General features: G+C 39.0%; 1 protein-coding gene across 15 annotated transcripts in view; it reads left to right on the forward strand.

Moving 5' to 3' along the window:
• Positions 1–18820, forward strand: part of ryr1b (ryanodine receptor 1b (skeletal)) — a 127086-nt gene that overhangs the window by 72126 nt on the left and 36140 nt on the right. For 11 of the 15 annotated variants that reach the window (XM_016671662.1, XM_016671653.1, XM_016671659.1 and 8 more), the window contains 25 exons: positions 192–412; positions 553–643; positions 992–1132; positions 1916–2079; positions 2727–2805; positions 2883–2972; positions 3059–3199; positions 3580–3657; positions 3736–3811; positions 4751–4874; positions 6340–6455; positions 6539–6606; positions 7292–7413; positions 7620–7669; positions 9635–9695; positions 9777–9903; positions 10957–11065; positions 11169–11250; positions 11543–11673; positions 12333–12653; positions 13076–13316; positions 13912–13999; positions 14938–15030; positions 15354–15368; positions 18201–18371. In XM_016671662.1, the coding sequence (XP_016527148.1) occupies positions 192–412; positions 553–643; positions 992–1132; positions 1916–2079; positions 2727–2805; positions 2883–2972; positions 3059–3199; positions 3580–3657; positions 3736–3811; positions 4751–4874; positions 6340–6455; positions 6539–6606; positions 7292–7413; positions 7620–7669; positions 9635–9695; positions 9777–9903; positions 10957–11065; positions 11169–11250; positions 11543–11673; positions 12333–12653; positions 13076–13316; positions 13912–13999; positions 14938–15030; positions 15354–15368; positions 18201–18371 (3000 nt within the window). The remainder of the gene's footprint in view (positions 1–191; positions 413–552; positions 644–991; positions 1133–1915; positions 2080–2726; positions 2806–2882; positions 2973–3058; positions 3200–3579; positions 3658–3735; positions 3812–4750; positions 4875–6339; positions 6456–6538; positions 6607–7291; positions 7414–7619; positions 7670–9634; positions 9696–9776; positions 9904–10956; positions 11066–11168; positions 11251–11542; positions 11674–12332; positions 12654–13075; positions 13317–13911; positions 14000–14937; positions 15031–15353; positions 15369–18200; positions 18372–18820) is intronic. The other 4 variants (XM_016671654.1, XM_016671658.1, XM_016671664.1 and 1 more) reach the window with 1 other exon arrangement.

Here is an 18820-nt window from a genome sequence, read left to right on the forward strand (position 1 = left end):
TTGACATTTGGGAGGTTTTTATTTTCTTGACACCATAAAACATTAACTTGTTGACAAAAAACAGCAGAGTGTTTTTTTAAGCACTTTGGTTGGCTTTAGAAGTAGTAGAGACCCAGATGGAAGTATAACAACTAGCAAGAAGTGAATTTTACCTAACAGGTCTCCTTCATTGACTGTTCTGTCTGACTCAGGTGGCCTTCAGTACGACTGAAATGGCGCTGGCCCTGAACCGCTACCTCTGCTCGGCTGTTCTGCCGCTGCTCACCAAGTGCGCCCCGCTGTTCGCCGGGACGGACCATCGGGCCATCATGATCGACTCCATGCTTCACACCATTTACCGCCTGTCCCGGGGCCGAGCCCTGACCAAGGCCCAGAGGGATGTGATCGAAGAGTGCCTCATGTCACTCTGCAAGTCAGTATCACACATTCTAGAGACTCAACGTAATTTATTAAAAATTATGGTTGAATTTCTTCTTGTGATCCAAACTCAGTAAAAAGTTTCTTTCTAGTCCATAAAGTGTCACTTGTTAAGGGCTAGGGTGATCTCTGCAGGTACCTCAGACCCTCCATGCTGCAGCATCTGCTCAGGCGGCTGGTATTTGATGTACCCATCCTGAATGAATATGCAAAGATGCCTCTAAAGGTCGGCTTCCTGTTTAATCGCCTCTTTTATTCTGTATTTCAGCAGGGGATTGCATCATTGTTTGGCTTATTAACAACTACGAGTAACAATTTGTTCTTAATCAAATAATTAGACATAGTTTTTATTAAGTTTATGACTTTGGAATGATGACTTCCAGCAGTATGAATGCTGGAAGGACTGGTGCAGTCCAATCAGTCCTTTGGAAAATGGGGTCCAACAATTTTGTCTAAAATAGTTACATTACATTTAATACCAGATCCACGCAAATACCTACATACAACCTGTGGTTTTATGACCGTTTGTCTAAATATCTATTAAATTCACATTTCACTTTTTTTTTTATTTCAGCTGCTCACAAATCACTACGAACGCTGCTGGAAGTACTACTGTTTACCCAACGGATGGGCAAACTTTGGAGTGACCTCAGAGGAGGAGCTTCATCTTTCTCGGAAACTCTTTTGGGGAATCTTTGAATCGTTGGCACACAAGGTGAGAGATTAGTTTCAGCTTGTTCAGTTTTCCATAGGATTCGTGACATGATTAGTTCACACAAACAGGAGCAGCAGCGGTTAAAAGAGAGTTCAGGTGTACTTGTTGGATTTTCTGTACATTTACTTGTTTATATCCTTTAGCTAAATAACTTACAGAAAGGTTTACGAAGGATCAAATGGATCAGTATCAGTCCGGGGGACCAAAAATTTATCAAAATTATGTAAAACATATCAGCATAGCTAAAGTTAGCACATTAGCATTATCCCCTGCTAAATACCTAATTATGTAGAACAAATATTGGGTATCAACATAGTTGAAGTTAGTGTGTTAGCATTAGCCTCAGCTAAATACTAGCTTAGTTTAGTGCTTTAGCATTAGAGGATTTAATTTTACAAATTATATAGAACATAAGATGGATTTCAATGTAGCTGAAGATATCAGGTTAGCATTAGCCTCCTTTAATAATCACATTGGTGTAGCGCTTTATCATTAGAGGAACTAATTTTATAGATTATGTAGAACAAATAGTGCACTATTAACATAGTTGACGTTGGAGTGTTAGCATTAGCCTTTGCTAAATACCTGATTGGTGTATTGCTTTAGCATTAGAGGAGCTAATAGTTAGGATTAGTGCTTTAGACTTAGCAAAGCTAATTTTTTAGCTAGCCGTGCTCACCACCCATCATCGCCTGTGCAGATACACCAAGAAATAGATTAGAACAAGGTGTGACAAAACCAAAACAAATAAAAAGTAGTTCCCTTCTCTAATTCACTCTTCAGAAATTTGATGCTGAGCTTTTTAAGATCGCCATGCCGTGCCTCTGCGCCATCGCGGGAGCCATTCCTCCTGACTATGTGGATGCTACCTACTCGTCTCACACTGAGAAAAAGGCCTCAGTCGACGCTGAGGGCAACTTTGATCCCAAACCAGTTGAAACCACAAAGTAAGTTCTCCTTATTACAGTTTTTTCTGTCTAAATTACAGCGCTGTAATGGATATAGATTTGTTTTTGGTTATTACACCACAAAAACACTTTTCACATTTTACCAAGTATTTTTGTTCTAGTTTCTAGTAGAGATATCTTAGTAAACTTGAAATAACTAACTTAAAAGTAACTTTTCAGCAAGATATAGGGGCTTGTTTTTAGTAAATAATTCCTTAATATTGGTCAAAAAGTTCCTGTTCCCATGTTTTAAGTGAGATAATCAGCCAGAGGAACTAGAACTGGGTTGTTAGGTAACGTACTGGGCTTTGCTGGGGTTGCTAGGTAACGGACTGGGCTTGGCTGGGGTTGCTAGGTAACGGTGCAGTGGAACATTCTACCAGTGGAAGTTTTGTATCAATATTAAGGAATTATTTACTTAAAACAAGCCTTCATATCGTGCTGAAAAGTTACTTTTAAGTTGGTTTATTTTATTTCAAGTTTACTATTTGCACTAGAAACTAAACCAAAAATATTTGGTAAGGTTTTTGTGTGTTTGCAGTGTAGAGGTTAGATTTGTGATTTCACAATATAAATCGACCATTTTCAAAAGCTAATCTGGATATTTCAGTACCTGAATATACATTAAAGTCAGTAAATTCTCCCAGCACCATCATACCAGAGAGGCTGGATGCTTTCATCAACAAATACGCAGAACACACTCATGATAAGTGGGCTTTTGAAAAGGTCAGTGAAAAACACAATGTAGCATCTGATGGAAATATAGTCTTGTCCTTAACGTTTACCTCCAAATGGTTTCCCAGATTCAGAACAACTGGACCTACGGAGAGGTTCTGGACGAGAACGCGAAGACTCACCCAATGTTGCGGCCGTACAAAACGTTCTCTGAAAAGGTGATGATTCCTCTGCTTACTGAAAAATTAGTTTTTAAGTGATTTTTTATTTTGTTTGTTTGAGTTTATCTTTCTTCGGGCCTCAGGATAAGGAGATCTACCGCTGGCCCATTAAAGAATCAATCAAGGCCATGCTGGCATGGGAGTGGACCCTGGAGAAAGCCAGGGATGGGGAGGGAGAGGTGGAGAAGAAGGTGTCGACACGCAAGATCTCCCAGACTGCTCAGGTACAACAGACAGCAGAAAAACATGTATTCATAGGAGTTTTTACACTGAAAAAACGCAAATAAGTAACACAAATTACTTCTTTATTCTCATATCAATGTGATCAAAACATATTTCCATCAGTAAAATCTAAAACTGCGCAATAAATCCACCAGTTTCATTTTCCACTAATGCTCTCCTCGCGTTTTAATAGTTCAGAGTGATGGCAGCAGGGCAGCCATCTTGTTTTATTTTTTTTCTTATTTGATGTTTATAGCTTCTATTTACATTTTGAATTCAGGCCAACGCTACGACAAAATATTAAGATCAAGTTATGATTTTATATTTTCAATTACATAATGAAGTCATATATAAGAAGATTGATATTTGTTTTTGTCTTTAGGCCACATATGATCCCAGTCATGGCTACAACCCTCAGCCAATAGACATCTCAGGGATGGCTTTGTCCAGAGAACTGCAGGTATGCAAGTTTCTGTTATTATCATCCTATTCTGCTTTGAAATCTTGACAAATTGTTTCTCTTTTTCTCTTCATGCAGTCTATGGCTGAGCAACTGGCTGAGAACTACCACAACACCTGGGGCAGGAAGAAGAAACTGGAGCTGCAGGCTAAAGGCAGGAGTTATCGTCTTGTTTTAAAGGGGATCTATTATGCAGAATTCACGTATTACATGTGCAAGATCCTGGAGGGCATAAAGCTAAATGCTAATCACTAACGATGATTAGCATTGGTTTTAGCTGTCAATTTGTCAACATAACATGCTAAATCCTAAATGTATGCCTAATATAAAAAAGAAAAACGCTACGACAAGATAACAATGTCCACATTTCACAGCTCAGGAAAAAGATTTAATAAAAATAAAAGAGTGAGGCATAGAGAAGTAGGTTAGTTATGCTAGCTTGACTATGACAACCTGAACATGTAGATGTGCTGTGGAATTTGGTTAAAAAAAGTTCAGTTAAAAAAGAACAGAAAAAGGTAACCCATAATATATAATTCTTATGACGTCACTCTTCTGTGAACTTTGTACCTGACAGCCATCTTGTTAGGCGGTTGCTATGGGCTTCCGAGCTAACAAAATTAGCTTAGCTGATGTAGCTTTTATTTGCTAGCTAAGACATACATGTAGCCTACATGTTTGTTACTACATGTACTTACTCTGCCAGTCACCAGAACCTTGTTATTCACACAAAGAGTTCGTACGTCCTTTACATCGACTTCAGGTGAAGCTCCTCCATTTTATACTCACTCTTTGTGTTCACTGGGCAGCTAACTATGTCATAGCATGAGATCGGAGACATCTTGTCCACATCGTGTGACCATTTTCCTTCTCCATCTCATTGAGTCGATCCTAACAGCAGCCATTTTGTTCAAGTATCTTTCTCTCGCACATTGGTCAAGAGCGCCCACATATTTTATTTTTGTTGGTCTTGAAACCATTTGTCCGTTTTTAATAGCATTGTGCTTGCCAAGATGGTGCAGATCACTTTCAGTTCAGACTTGTGGGAACTTTGTATTGGTCAGAGTCCTGACAGGATAATGTTGTCCACCAGGTGGCGGCACACACCCTCTGCTGGTGCCGTATGACACCCTGACGGCCAAGGAGAAGGCCCGCGACAGAGAGAAAGCCCAGGATCTGCTCAAGTTCCTCCAGCTCAACGGATACGCTGTGACGAGGCAAGCTGGACGTCCAATCAATCCATCAGTCAATCAATCCATCAATCCAAAAAAAAACTAATAGAGATAATCAATCTACACAGCTCAGCTCTATAAGAAATCTGCCCATTTGTTCTCTCTTGGTGAAAACCTCCTGATCCAATTCCTTAAGACTCCATATGCACCCTGCTTTTAACATAAGACCATGATGGAAACATTTATGGTGCACTTGTAAAGTGAGTCCAAGTTGTGCAACAACAGGGTTATCAAACCTACACATTTTCAGTCAGTCAATCAGTCAATCAAGTTTTATTTGTGTAGAACATTCCAGCAAAAATGGCAAATAAATAAAAAGACTAAACCCAGAAAAGGATTTTTGCTGATTATTGATTTATTGGTTGGTTGTCATTCTGATTGGATTCATGCTGGTGATGCCCCACATGCTACAGTTTTTATGCTAACCTTAGTATTTTTTCTAATATTAGCTCATACACTGAAGTTTGGACACTGAATGGAGTTATTTCATGTTTGTCAATATGCTAGTGTACGTAAAATGAATATTTTTAGCTAATTGTTTATAATTTTGAATGGATTGAGTCAACATGCTGGGGATACCCCACATGCTACTTAAGCTTAGTACTTTGGCTACTTTTAGCTGATGCACTAATGTTAGCATACTAAATGGAATAAGTCTGTTAGTCAACATAAGCTGTTGATGACATTTTAGCTCACCTTAGCGTTGTTGCTAATTTTAGCATCAGAACGCTGGTGTCATAAGTTGGGGTTGAGGTGGTGGTGGGGATGAACGCTGACGACCCAGGTAAAGATAATGATGATGAATTTAATGATGAATGTTGCTCAAAACAGTCCAGTCAGGCAGCACGGCAGGAACAATAGCACACAGCTAATAACCGGTAGCAACTGACAACTAGGTGACTGAATTCAGGAGCTAAGGCTAACCAGGACTTTAAACAGTGCGACTGGAGAGCTTGGCGGAAGACGTACAACAAACGACGAGGATCTGACAAGGACCACAGACAACAGGTGGGACTAAATACACTGGGAGGGGATTCACAGGAACGAGACACAGCTGGGATCAATAAACACAGAAAAACCTTAAAATAAATGCACAGAAACACGGATCATGACAGCTGGGTTCCAACTGGCCGGACCTTTTAAATATCTTCAGAAATGTTCTAGTGTTTCATTTATAATGTTTCAGAATCGACTCTAACCAGGTGAGTTTTCAGTCTAGACTTAAAGGAACTCAGTGTTTCAGCTGTTTTGCAGTTTGTTCCAGATTTGTGGTGCATAGAAGCTGAATGCTGGCAGCAGCATTTTAAAGTCTATTCTCTGAGCTACAGTGTAGTAGAACTGGGTGATGCTCCATCTTCCTGGTTTTAGTCAGAACACCAGCTGCAGCGTTCTGGATCAGCAGCGTTCTGGATCGGCTCGGTTCACTGACTGTCTGTCTCTTTGTCCTCAGGGGCCTGAAGGACATGGAGCAGGACATTTCCTCCATCGAGAAGCGATTCGCCTACGGATTCCTCCAGAAGCTTCTCAAATGGATGGACATCGCTCAGGAATTCATCGCTCATCTCGGTGCGCTGGCTTTAGGAGCTGAGCTGCCATTTCATTGCTGCGCCGAACTAATGAGCGACTCGTTTCTCGTTGATTGTTAACAGAGGCCGTAGTCAGCAGTGGCCGCGTGGAGAAGTCGCCACATGAACAGGAAATCAAATTCTTCGCCAAGGTGAGCTGGAGGAATTTAGCCTTGAATGAATTTAATGTTAATTTACATAATTAACTTAATTTAATAGACAGAGTTTGGAAATATTTCGGAAGTAGGATTATGTTGTAACGAGATATAAAATTTGTGGTTTCACCTTTATAATCATACGCAAAATTTGTTGAAGAAGAAAGTTTTACACTAAGGGATGTAAAATTAGTTAAAAAAGAGAGTTTGTTGTTACGAAATTATATAAAACATCAAAACGAGGAAATTTCACCTTTCAAGAAAATAAAAAACCTTGAAAAAGAAGAAAGTTTCATATCATAACAAAGTGAGAAAAGTTTCATGTTATTTAGCTAAATGCATAAATGCTGCCTCAGATTTTAGATGCCAGCTTTTCCATTTCATGTCAGCTTGACTAGCAAAGCAGCTTGAAAATGAGCATCAAAAACCCCAACACATTTAAAACCAAGTAAATAAATGTTCGAAATAAAAGAAAATGCAATACAATTTATGCCAACCGTCGTAACACAAAACAGATTAAATCAGTTAAAATAAAGCAGAGAGACTAAACAGCAACAAGTTGAGTATAATATTTTAATAACAAACCATTTTCCAACCGGTGGCCTCCAGAGAATCGCTCAGATCCTGTCAGGTTCTTACCTTCTGTCCTGAAAGCTTAAACGTCGCCTTTGCTTCTCTCCAGATTCTCTTGCCGCTGGTCAATCAGTACTTCAAGAACCACTGCCTGTACTTCCTGTCCACTCCTGCCAAGGTCCTGGGCAGCGGCGGCGTTTCCTCCAACAAGGAGAAGGAGATGATCGCCAGGTTTGTGTTTGCTGGCGCTCACCGGCCGCCCGGACCCGTCTGTCCTCTCCTGCTGCCACGTCCCTCCATGTCTCTCGTGTTGGAGATGATCCGTTATTTCCTTGACCTCTTATACTTTTTGTGTACCTGAAACGTTTGACCTTTGCCCCCTCCTCACCATCCTCCCTCCCTGTCCCTGCTTCTCCTCTTTTCTCCTCCGACCTCAGTATCTTCTGTAAGTTGGCTGCCTTGGTGAGGCACAGAGTTTCCCTTTTTGGTAAGGAATTTGCATGGTGGTGTCATTTTTCTTTCCTGTCTTCCTCCCGTTTTTCTTTTGTTTGTTCACTAATGAGGTTTTCCACTTTATCATTTCCTCCCACATCACTGAGTTTCCTGTCTAACGCTTCTTTCTCTTCAGCTCAGCTCCTGCTTGGCTTCTATGTTTTCTGCAGTTTTGTGATTTTAAAAGTTGTCCTTTTATGGCTTTGAAGACATTTATCAGAATGGCGTAAACGGAATAAATCAGGTTTAATATGGAGAGAAGTTTGTTCCAATGTTATTGTAGGCAAATATTTAAATAGAAGAATAAAAATGTGGGAAAAATACTCTGAAAGTAATTTACAATGTGTATTCAGTAGATAAACCTGCATTTTTCAGATTTTATATTCATTCTTTTTTTCATTGGTTAAAAAGATATTTGTTAGCCTTTTTCATTATTTTTCTTTTTTTTTTCAGGTATTTTTAAAAAGAAAAGTTTAAAATTTTTCAAATTCTGTTTTCAAATTAGTTTTTTATGTTTAATTGTTTAAAATTACTTTTTCATATCTTTTTTATTTTTTCAGATTTAATTTTTTAAAAATGTTGTTTCTTCACATTTCTATCAATTGCTGTAAAAGCTTTTCCGATAACATTTTTTAAAATATTTTCTTCAGATTTTGTTTTCAAATTTTATCCTTTTTTTTTCAAATCTTTTCATATTTTATTTTTAAAATATTTTTTTCAAGTTTCATTTCTTTACATTACTTTTTTAAATTTAATTTTTCCAGATTATTTTTCCAGATTAAACTTTTTTAAATTGTTTTTTTAGATTTTACATTTTGAAATGTTTAAGTTTTCAAAAAAAATTATCTTTTAAATTATTTTTTTTCTTTCTATTTTTTCTTATTTTTAATTTTGAAATGTTATAAATTACATTCTTTCCAAACCTTGTACATATTATATCCCAGCCGTTTGGGAGGCGGGACTTCCTGAGGCAGACTCATTTCTATTTGTCTGAGTTAACGTTAGCAACAGCGTTCCTATTGGTCAGTGTAGGGCAAGTTGGAGCATTTCTATTGGTCAGAAGCTACAAAGCTCTTCTTCTGAATCTGTGTTCACTTCTGAAAAACATGTTTAACTTCATTCATGATGTTGCTGTCGTATTCTCTTTTTTAGTTATAAAAAGTTAAAAATACGGTAACAACTTCCTGTCAAACATGTTTATACATGAAAGATTTTCAACTATCAGAGACACATTTAAATTACCCTCAAAATGTTGTTTTTTGATTGAGAAGCTTTTCAGTGTTTCATTTTTGAAAACCTTTCTTATTTTTTTCCAATTTAAAATTTTTGAAATGTGTTCTTTGGTTGCAGTAATATTGGAACGAATGTCTCTCCGTAGCTGAACCGCTGGTGTTGCTCTGCGGCTCTGTCATGTGTTGCCAGCCTGGCTTGTAGAGGCAATAGATGCTGTATCTTCATTTTTATCTGCTTCACCACCATGAATCTCTAAAAGTCACTTTTATTTGAGTCAAAGGTCTGATCGATCGCACAGAAACTTTACAGAAATACACAATTTTATTTTTTATTCTGACTTCTTGTAATTTTTTAGTGGCGTTCATCAAACGTTCTCCAAACTTTAGATTTTTTTTTTTTCTCTTTCGGCTTCATCTGCCTTATTTTCTTTTAAATTTTTTTTAAGAGTGCTTCCATTTTATGAGAAATTGAGTCATCAAATTGATAGATTTTGCACACATAGAACCAAGCGAACAAATTGAATAGATTTTTCAGATTTAATGGCAGTGAGTTTAATTGTTTTCTAACACAGTTTGATTCAAGTATAATTCTGTTTTGTTTATGCCAAACTTTTAAACAGGTTGATAGGAAAACTGTCATTTTTAATTATTTAAGTTACTTGAGCTTTTGTATTTAATTTGTACGGAAGTAAAGCAGTGACGGGTCATAATCTGTGTGCCGCTTACAGGAACAGACGCACCTGCAGTGGTAAACTGTCTACACATCCTTTCGCGGTCCCTTGATGCAAGGTAAATCACCACCATCATCATCAGAGAGGCAGAAAATAGACACAACGCTCTTCTATTTTGATCATAATTTAATTTTTCCAGGACTGTTATGAAGTCCGGCCCGGAGATTGTGAAGGCTATCCTGCGCCAGTTCTTTGAGAGTGCTGCAGATGACATAGAAAAGATGGTGGAGAATCTGAAACTGGGAAAAGTGTCAAGTAAAACGCAGGTGAGCGGGAATAAATACAGGAAGTTCAAAATGTTAACAGTGTGTTTGAAAAAGTGAATAAAACCCCAAATCCTGAGCAGTTTCCTATTATTTTACTCAAATTACTGATGTGAATTTTGCCAAGTTAATTTTTTTCGTACTAAAAACAGTGATTAAACTAATCAGCAGTGCTAGGTACCGCTAACTAAAGTTAGTTTTGATAACTCTAAAACACTAATCATAAGCATTGGTAAATGCTAATGCTAAAGCACTACAAAAACAAGGCATGCCATTTAGCAGGAGCTAATGCTAACGACTTGAACAAATCCAGTTGATAATCAAAACTACAACAAAGATGTTGAACTTTATTCAACTGAAAGTTTACAAAGCAGCCAAGTAAATTTGCATTTTAGAATTTATCCAGTAAAATTAGCATTGGGAAGCTAACTAATCTAAATACTTAGCCACCATGAATTGTTGCTAATTTTTTTTAGCAGCAATGCTAGAAAAATTAGCCCAACACTAGGTGATATTAAAGCACTATTATTTTGAAATTTTTTCAGCAGAAGCTAATGCTAACAGTCTATAGCCAAAACTGTAGCCCAGATGTTGAACTTTTTTCAACTGAATGTTTTTAAAACAGCCAAGAAAATTAACGCTTTTGAATGTATCCAGAAAAGTTAGCATGGGGACGCTAAATAAGCTAAATGTTTTCAAAGTTAGCTAAAGCGCTAAACAAATAAGGGCTAAATGTTGATATCAAAGTGCTATTTTGAATAAAAAAAACCCTCCTATCTGTTACATTAGGCACTAATTGGTTAATGGTTCAAACATTAGCGATGCCTGTTTAACAGTCAGTTTGGTAATCTGGTTCCTGTCAGGCAGCAATAACAGGTCGTTCAGGAAGCTAATTACAAGCTAATTATTTCTGGCACAAACTGCTAGCCTTTTAATGAGGAGTTTAAAATTGGTATTAAATAGTCCTTTTTTAATACTTTTATAGTTTCACATAAACGCCAGAATTAGATTTTTATTGCTGTGAGCCAATATCTGTTTGCCTTTGTCTTTATTTAGGTCAAAGGGGTTTCCCAGAACATCAGCTACACCACCAACGCCTTACTTCCTGTACTCACTTCGCTGTTTGACCACATCGCCCAACACCAGTTTGGCGATGACGTTATCTGTGAGTCATTTCCTTTGACTCTAATGAATCTATGTTTTTGGTTTGTTTTTATTAATACTTTACTAGAAACTGACAAAAACATTGTGTTTTATTAAATCCGTAGTGGATGACCTGCAGATATCCTGCTATCGTTTGATGTGCAGTATATATTCTTTGGGAACTGTCAAGACTCCGCATGTGGAGAAGTAAGTCATTTTGGGAATTAGCTTTGTTTGTTTTTTATGCTGCTTTTAATATCCATTTTACGTCTTGCCAAAGTGGCAGCTCCTAATATTTATATTTCTACTAATTAGCAAAAGAAAAAATGCTGACATTTTGGCCTATGTTGCCACTTCTTCTACAGATAAATTAGATGTTACAGATTTTCTCTTGTGGAGACAGAAACTAGCTCTTGGCAAGAGTTTGGTGCATTTATTTTAAAGCTAGCTGGTAGCTTCTTCATGCTGTGTTACTCCAGGCCTCTTCCTTGTCTTGCAGGCAGCGGCCGGCTCTCGGAGAGTGTTTGGCGCATTTAGCAGCAGCAATGCCAGTAGCCTTCCTGGAACCGGCACTGAATGAATTCAACTCTTTCTCCGTTTACACAACCAAGACTCCCAGAGAGAGAACTAGTGAGTTACGATTTCTCCTCTAAAACGTGTGTCAAAGTTGAGACGCAGGGCCAAATCTGGCCCGCCGTGGCTCTTTATGCGGCCCTCTAAACTCCAGATGCCAGATTACATCAATCAGTCCCTCCGGTTTCTCACAATAGTGGAAATTCACACAAAATCAACGAATCCTCACATTTTTTTCTAATACATACCAGTCCAGTCCTGGATTGTGAGTTTATTGCAGATTTTCTGCAAAATGTTCAAAAACATTAAATGATGCTAGTTGGCATTATTTCTTACTTTTACGACACTTCTTCCTCTGCGTTACTTGATGTGAAGGTTATAGTCCACAATCGAAGTGGCTAGGAACCAAAAGTCACGTTTAATGTCATAAATGTAGCAAAACTCTTAGCAAATATTTATAAATTAGCCTAAAAAAATCACAAAAACAGTTCAAAGTCCTGGAGGAACTGAAGAAAAGTTTAACATGATTTAAATTCAGCAGGAACTTATTGAACGCAGAGACAGATAATATTTTAGCCGTCTTTATTGGTTCTGGCGCAACCGGCCCTTTAAGAACATTCATGATTTTAATTAGGAACAAAGAGAAAACAGGTCTGAGGCCGCTCCTCTAAATGTGAGTCGTATTTATCCTGTAAAAACCACGTTTCCCTCACCAGTTTTGGGACTTCCCGACCAAGTGGAGGAGCTGTGCACCGACATCCCGGAGCTGGACGTCCTGATGAAGGAGATCCATGACCTCTCCGAGTCGGGCGCTCGCTACACAGAGATGCCCCATGTGATTGAGATCACGCTGCCCATGCTGTGTAACTACCTTCCCCGCTGGTGGGAGAGGGGCCTGGAGAACTTCCCGGAGCAGGAGGGCCAGCTGTGCACCGCCGTGACGTCGGAGCAGCTCAACCAGCTGCTGGGCAGCATCATGAAGATCGTGGTCAACAACCTGGGCATCGACGAGGCGTCCTGGATGAAGAGATTAGCAGGTTGGTGACGCCTACGAACAGATCGATTTATGGAAGAGATTCAGTCTAAACGCTTTAATGTTTATTTGTTATACTTTAAGGGGAACCTGTTGTGCTAAATCTGCAATTAGCATTTATACATTTGGGTTTGACCCTTTGTTTGGCCCCCTTCGGTACACTGTAAAAACACTAAATCTTACCAAGTATTTTTGGTCTAGATTCTTGTGCAAATATCTTAATGCACCTGGAAGAAGACAAACTAACTTAAAATGAACTTTTCAGTCGATAAGTTAACCTTAAAGTTGATGAAACGATACTAATCCCACTGGCAGATTATTAATTTATAACAAGACGTTTTCCCTGTTGTAAGTTAATTTATCTGCCAGTAACGTTAAAGTACTTAAATCTCAGTGAATAACCGTCATGGACGATGCTTCCTTCAGTTTTTGCTCAGCCCATTGTCAGCCGGGCGAAACCGGAGATGCTGAAGTCGCACTTCATCCCCACCATGGAGAAGCTGAAGAAGCGAGCGGGGAAGGTGGTGGCGGAGGAGGAGCACCTGCGCTTGGAGGGCAAGACGGAGGTGGACAGCGAGAACGGGACCATACGGGACGAGTTCGCTGTGCTGTGCCGCGACCTGTACGCCCTTTACCCCCTGCTCATCCGCTACGTGGACAACAACAGGTCAGAGAGCCGGGTCGGCGCCGCTCGGGCACCATTTCTAGATTTTATGAGTCCATCTGACATCAGCAGAGTTGGGCTGGAACAAGTTACATTTACTTAGGTAACTTTTCTGAAAAAATTCACTTTAGGAATATTTTTACTGGGAGTAATTTTATTATGAAGGATTTTTACTCTTGCTTGAGTAAAATTTCTATATTTTCTACCCACTGAATGAAAAACAAACATCTTTTAACCAGAAATTCACCAGAAACAGACGCAGACTTGCAGTTTCTGTTAAAGTTTTATCAGTTTTTTATTGAAAGAAACTGATTTGGAAACGTTTTATTTTATTTTGCCTGATTTTGTTATTTCATGATTATGCTTTTTATATGAATCATTTAAGTCCTTAAAATACCAAAATTTCCACTTAACTTTGTATTTTGATCCGTCTGATGATGTGATTTTAAAACATTAAATGATTGATAATTTGATCAGCTACTTTATTTTTCACCAAATACTGTTTTACTTGAGTGATTTCTTGGACGGATACTTTTTACTTTAACTTGAGTGAAGATTTGTTGACGTTCATCATTGTTTTTTCTGTTTTTGTGAAAAGGGCGCGGTGGCTGACCTGTCCGGACCCGGATGCTGAAGAACTGTTCAGGATGGTGGGAGAGGTGTTCATCTTCTGGTCCAAATCACATGTGAGGGTCCAACATGTGAAACATCCGTTTCCACTGTTAAACTTTCACTTTATAAGAACAAAATGTAGCAAACTGTCAAAAGAGTTCAGGACTCTTTTAGTAGTTTTGAAAAATATGTTTTGTTCTCCAATACAGTTTTTATTGGCCTTAAAAAGTCAAAATGAAATAAAATAGTAATTTATTAGTCAATTAATAATTGATTAACAATTGGCTCATTCTGCTAATGTTCATTTAACCATTTAAACTTCATACAACATTATAAATACATTAAAAAGCAAATCTTTTTTGGCAGGCCGGGTGTTCAAAGTGAGGTCCGGGGGCCGTTTGTGGTTCTCTGGGGTATTTTTACCAGAGGCGGGCAGAAAACCCAAAAACTGCAAGAGCAGCAAAAGTTTAACATGTTTTTACTCACAAGTAAAACAATATTTGGTAAAACAGCAACTCAAGTACTGAGAAACTGATCAAATTATCATTTAATATTTAAAAATTACATCATCAGATGAACCAAAATATCAAGTTAAGTGGAAATTTTGGTGTTTTAAGGGTCATAAGTTACAATAGTTCATATAAGTAACAAAAAATAACAAAATAAAATTAAATGTTTCCAAATCAGTTTCCTTTAATGAAAAACTGATGAAACTTTAACAGAAGCTGCAGGTGTGTCTGAGTCTGGTGAATTTCTGCTTTAAACATGTTTGTTTTTCATTCAGTGGGAAGAAAATCCAGAAATTTTACTCAAGAGAAAAAATACTTCATAATAAAATTACTCAAAGTAAAAATACTTCTAAAAGAACATTTTTCTAAAAAGTTACTCAGGTAAATGTACCTAGTTACTACTATATATATATATATATATATATATATATATATATATATATATGTTTGCTCCTCCAGATAATTGGGTGAAATCTAAGGATTGTTTTGTGTTTCTGTGGCAGAACTTTAAGCGGGAGGAGCAGAACTTTGTGGTGATGAATGAGATCAACAACATGTCCTTCCTCACCGCTGACAGTAAGAGTAAGATGACCAAGGTAAGAACAAAACATCCCTCCTCTTCGATGCACCACATACCGAGACGTAACACATTAAGAAACTAAACTCTATTAATTTATGTATCACTAACTCTCCAAGCAGGGAACGGCAGCAGAGCAATCCATTCATATATTCACATCGTCATTTCCTGTTTTTTTCTGAAAGTTAAATTACTTATCACTCCATTCATTTCACATTAACGGTTTTGTAATAAATTAAATCTGACACATCCTTTTCCAGGATAATGTAAGTGGCGGTTTAGTGTCGCTAACTGTGTTTTCTCCATATATCCGATGTCGGTGGTTGGACGCCGGGTCACTAGGCCGGAGACGGAGAGGTTAGATTGTGTTTGTGCACGAGCGCTGTGCTGACCGCATGGCCCCTGCGTTTGAGAGGCGTTTCATCGAGCCCTCCCCCCGTTACTCACACAAATACATTCACAGAAAGGAGAGCCTGTGCTTATTCACTGTTGGAGTCGGCATAACTGTGGGCAAAAGCAGAAAACGGGCGGCTCCTGTACACCAAACTGGACAATAAATCAATAACAAGATGTATATATCGCAACAGATATGTGAGGTCAGTACCCAAGAATTTCAGCTAGTATTAGCTTCCACTAAATATACCCAGTACAGAGTTTGAGTCTGAACCAGAAAGGATCGGCGCCATCTTAGTAGGCAACGCAAAGCATGATGGACCCACGGCTTTGAGTCCAACGGAAAGAAAACATGTCCTGACCAATGTGCCAGAGAAAGGTGCATGAACAAAATGACTGCTGTCGGGATCGACCCGTATGAGCCAGAGACCATGAGCCTCCAATCTCATAGTGCGATGCAGTTAGCTAGCAGATAAAACCTACATTAGCAGAGCTAATTTTGCTACTTTGACAGGAAGTACTACATTAAATACCACTGATATCTATTTTGTTTGACGTCCAGAGTACTCAGAAATTGTAACCAAGTAACAGTTGTAATGTACTTACATTTTTTATAAGTTAGAAACGAGGCGAGAGCCTAAGCTTGTGGCTGCTGTATTGTTGTCATGGCAACTTCATAGCAACTGCCTGCCAAGATGGCTGTCAGTTATAAAGTTCATGGGAAATATGTATCATTGTAGCGTGTTAGCTAAACAGTTTAGTGCTTTGGACTATTTTTGTTAGACTGTTTTTCAGACTCCTGTCCTGCCAACCCAGAAATGGGACCAGAGGAAACTTAGCAACCCTGAGCAGGAGCACCTAGCTTACATACTTCAGGTCAACATTAGACTCTTTCTCTTCTTCTGCTCTTTCCTTTGGTTTATTTTGTTTGTATTTCCTTTTAAATCATGTAAAGCACTTTTAATTGCCTTGTTGCTGAAAATGTGCTACCTTAGGGTTGTGTTTAGTTTAGCTAACCCTGAAGCACTAAACAATAGTTTAGTGGTTAATAATTGCTACTTAATAATTTGTCTTTGGCTGATAAAGTTTCCATCTTATAAGGTAGCAGCTGCAGATCATTTGCGTCTCACAGTCCAAGCTGCTAGCGGCATCAGAAGACATCAGCTTGGTGTACAGGATCGCTCATAATGCTCATAATCTCCATGTTGGATGGGGCTGTGGGAGCCGAGGTTTCTCATGTCCGTCTGTATTCGTGTGATTAGGGGTGTGGGAAGGCTGAATGAAAGAAGCCGTTTGTAGATGGTAGTGGCCTGAGAGGTTTCATGGTGCTCGGATGAGCAGCTGATCGTTTGCTCCGCTGCAGCCGAGCGTCATCACCCGCAGTGTTTTTGTCTGATCAATAAACACTTTGCCTTTAGATCGGCCCTGTTGGATTCAGCTGTGGAGCTCGTTTGCTGTTTGCCAAATTCTGTCCCTGACGCTTGGATTTATTTTTTATTTTTTACAGCATTTCTGCGCCGGAGGATTCTTCTCGTTTCAGCATTTGTATTAACTTTGTGCTCACTACCTGCTTGCAACCATAGAGAAAAGGATTTTTCTGATGCTTGTGCAGCATTTCTCAGACGGCGAATCTGTCAGGGGAACTAAATGTACCTCAGCTGTCCTCATATCGACTAACTGGACTCATCAATTCTGTTCATGCTCATTGACCACATTAAAACTTCTAAATAATGCAACATCTAATCATTGTGTAACTGATGTTTTATAGTTCCTGTTAATTAAATCTTATGTCTTCGTATGTGAGGTCCTTACTGAGTCCATGTTTATTACCAGACTCCACGGAAAGTTGTTTTTAAGGATCTTTTCACATCTGGTAGTCCGGAGACCTCTGTTTGATTGGGGACCAAAATTAAACCGTTTTTTTACATTTTCAGCTGCCCATTGTTTCTTTCACACTGACTGAGTCCAATAATCCAAACTAATTGAAAAACCTGTTCCCCTCCCTGCCTGTGGGGGCAGTGCACCAAGAAAAACTGAATAATAACATGAAATTCTCTGACAAAGATGCTGAGTACAGCTGTCTTCATCATGAAATGTAAACAAAAATGGAGAAGCGTTGGATTTTAACGGTTGTAGGATTTCTCTTTGTCTGGCAAAGAAAAAAACACACGAGCCGTTTCTCTTGCTAGCATAGACTAGCATGATTGTTTTGGTTGTATTTACGCAGAATGCCCTGCACTATAGTCCGCTTCCTACTTTTTTAGCAGTCTCCGGTCCGCTTGGCGATCATACATGCATTCGAACTGCGACACCGTGGTTTGTGGGTGGACCAGAGTTCACTATTTGGTCCACCAAACTGAACTTTCTGGTAAACAAACCGGAGTTTTAAAGCGAGCTGGGCAGAGCTGTGAGGATGGGCTCTTAGAACCTCAAGTTCCACGATTTGTTCTTGCTGACAGGGTGAGACCAGACAACAGTCAGACTGTGAGAAAACCTTCAAGAGCTGTCAGTCGGGACCTTTGTCCATCACATTACTAACAATAAGGCTGAGCTGTGTTTAGCAGTTGGGGGTGCAATGAACCAAACTGAACGGGAACCGTTCCTGTTGGCAGGAAACTGTTTACACACGTTGATTCACTTTGTCTGCATGTCGTTTCTCATGTCAGTCTCTGTGTGTCAGTCCGCCACCTCGTCCTGTTTTGTTTTGTGTTAGTTTTCCCGCTCTGGCCTCGTCTGTTTCCTTCGAGCTTCTTCAGTTTTGCAGTCGTTCGTTCTCTGACCTGCCGTTCTTTTCAGTCTGGAGGTTCGGAGCAGGAACGTAGCAAGAAGAAGCGACGAGGCGACCGCTACTCTGTGCAGACCTCCCTGATTGTGGCGGCGCTGAAGAAGATGCTCCCCATCGGACTCAACATGTGCTCCCCTGCTGACCAGGAGCTCATCAATCTGGCTAAGATCAGATACTCGCTGGTACTGTCTTCACTGAATTTAACTGACTTTAAGGAACAATATTGTTGTAAACATGTCATGTTAATTTCCTTCTGTAATACTATAGTTTCATAAATAAAATTAACACCTAAATAAAAATAACAGTATAAAAATAATAATAAAAATACACTGTAAAATCACAAAACCTGACAAAGTATTTATAGTTTTTCGTCCAAATATCTTGAATGAAGACAAAACTAACTTATAAGTAACTTTTCAGCACCATGAGCTTGTTTTAAGTAAAAAACTCAGTTCCATTATTTCACTTATAATAAGGGATTTTCCCATGTTAAAGTGAAATGATCTGCCAGTGGAACTAGAACTTGGTTGCTGGGTGATGGGCTGGGTTTGGCTGGGGTTGCTAGGTGATGGGCTGGGTTTGGCTGGGGTTGCTAGGTGATGGGCTGGGTTTGGCTGGGGTTGCTAGGTGA

Source organism: Poecilia formosa, unplaced genomic scaffold (genome assembly GCF_000485575.1).
Source record: "Poecilia formosa unplaced genomic scaffold, Poecilia_formosa-5.1.2 Scaffold48, whole genome shotgun sequence".
In the NCBI taxonomy this organism is placed as follows: domain Eukaryota; kingdom Metazoa; phylum Chordata; class Actinopteri; order Cyprinodontiformes; family Poeciliidae; genus Poecilia; species Poecilia formosa.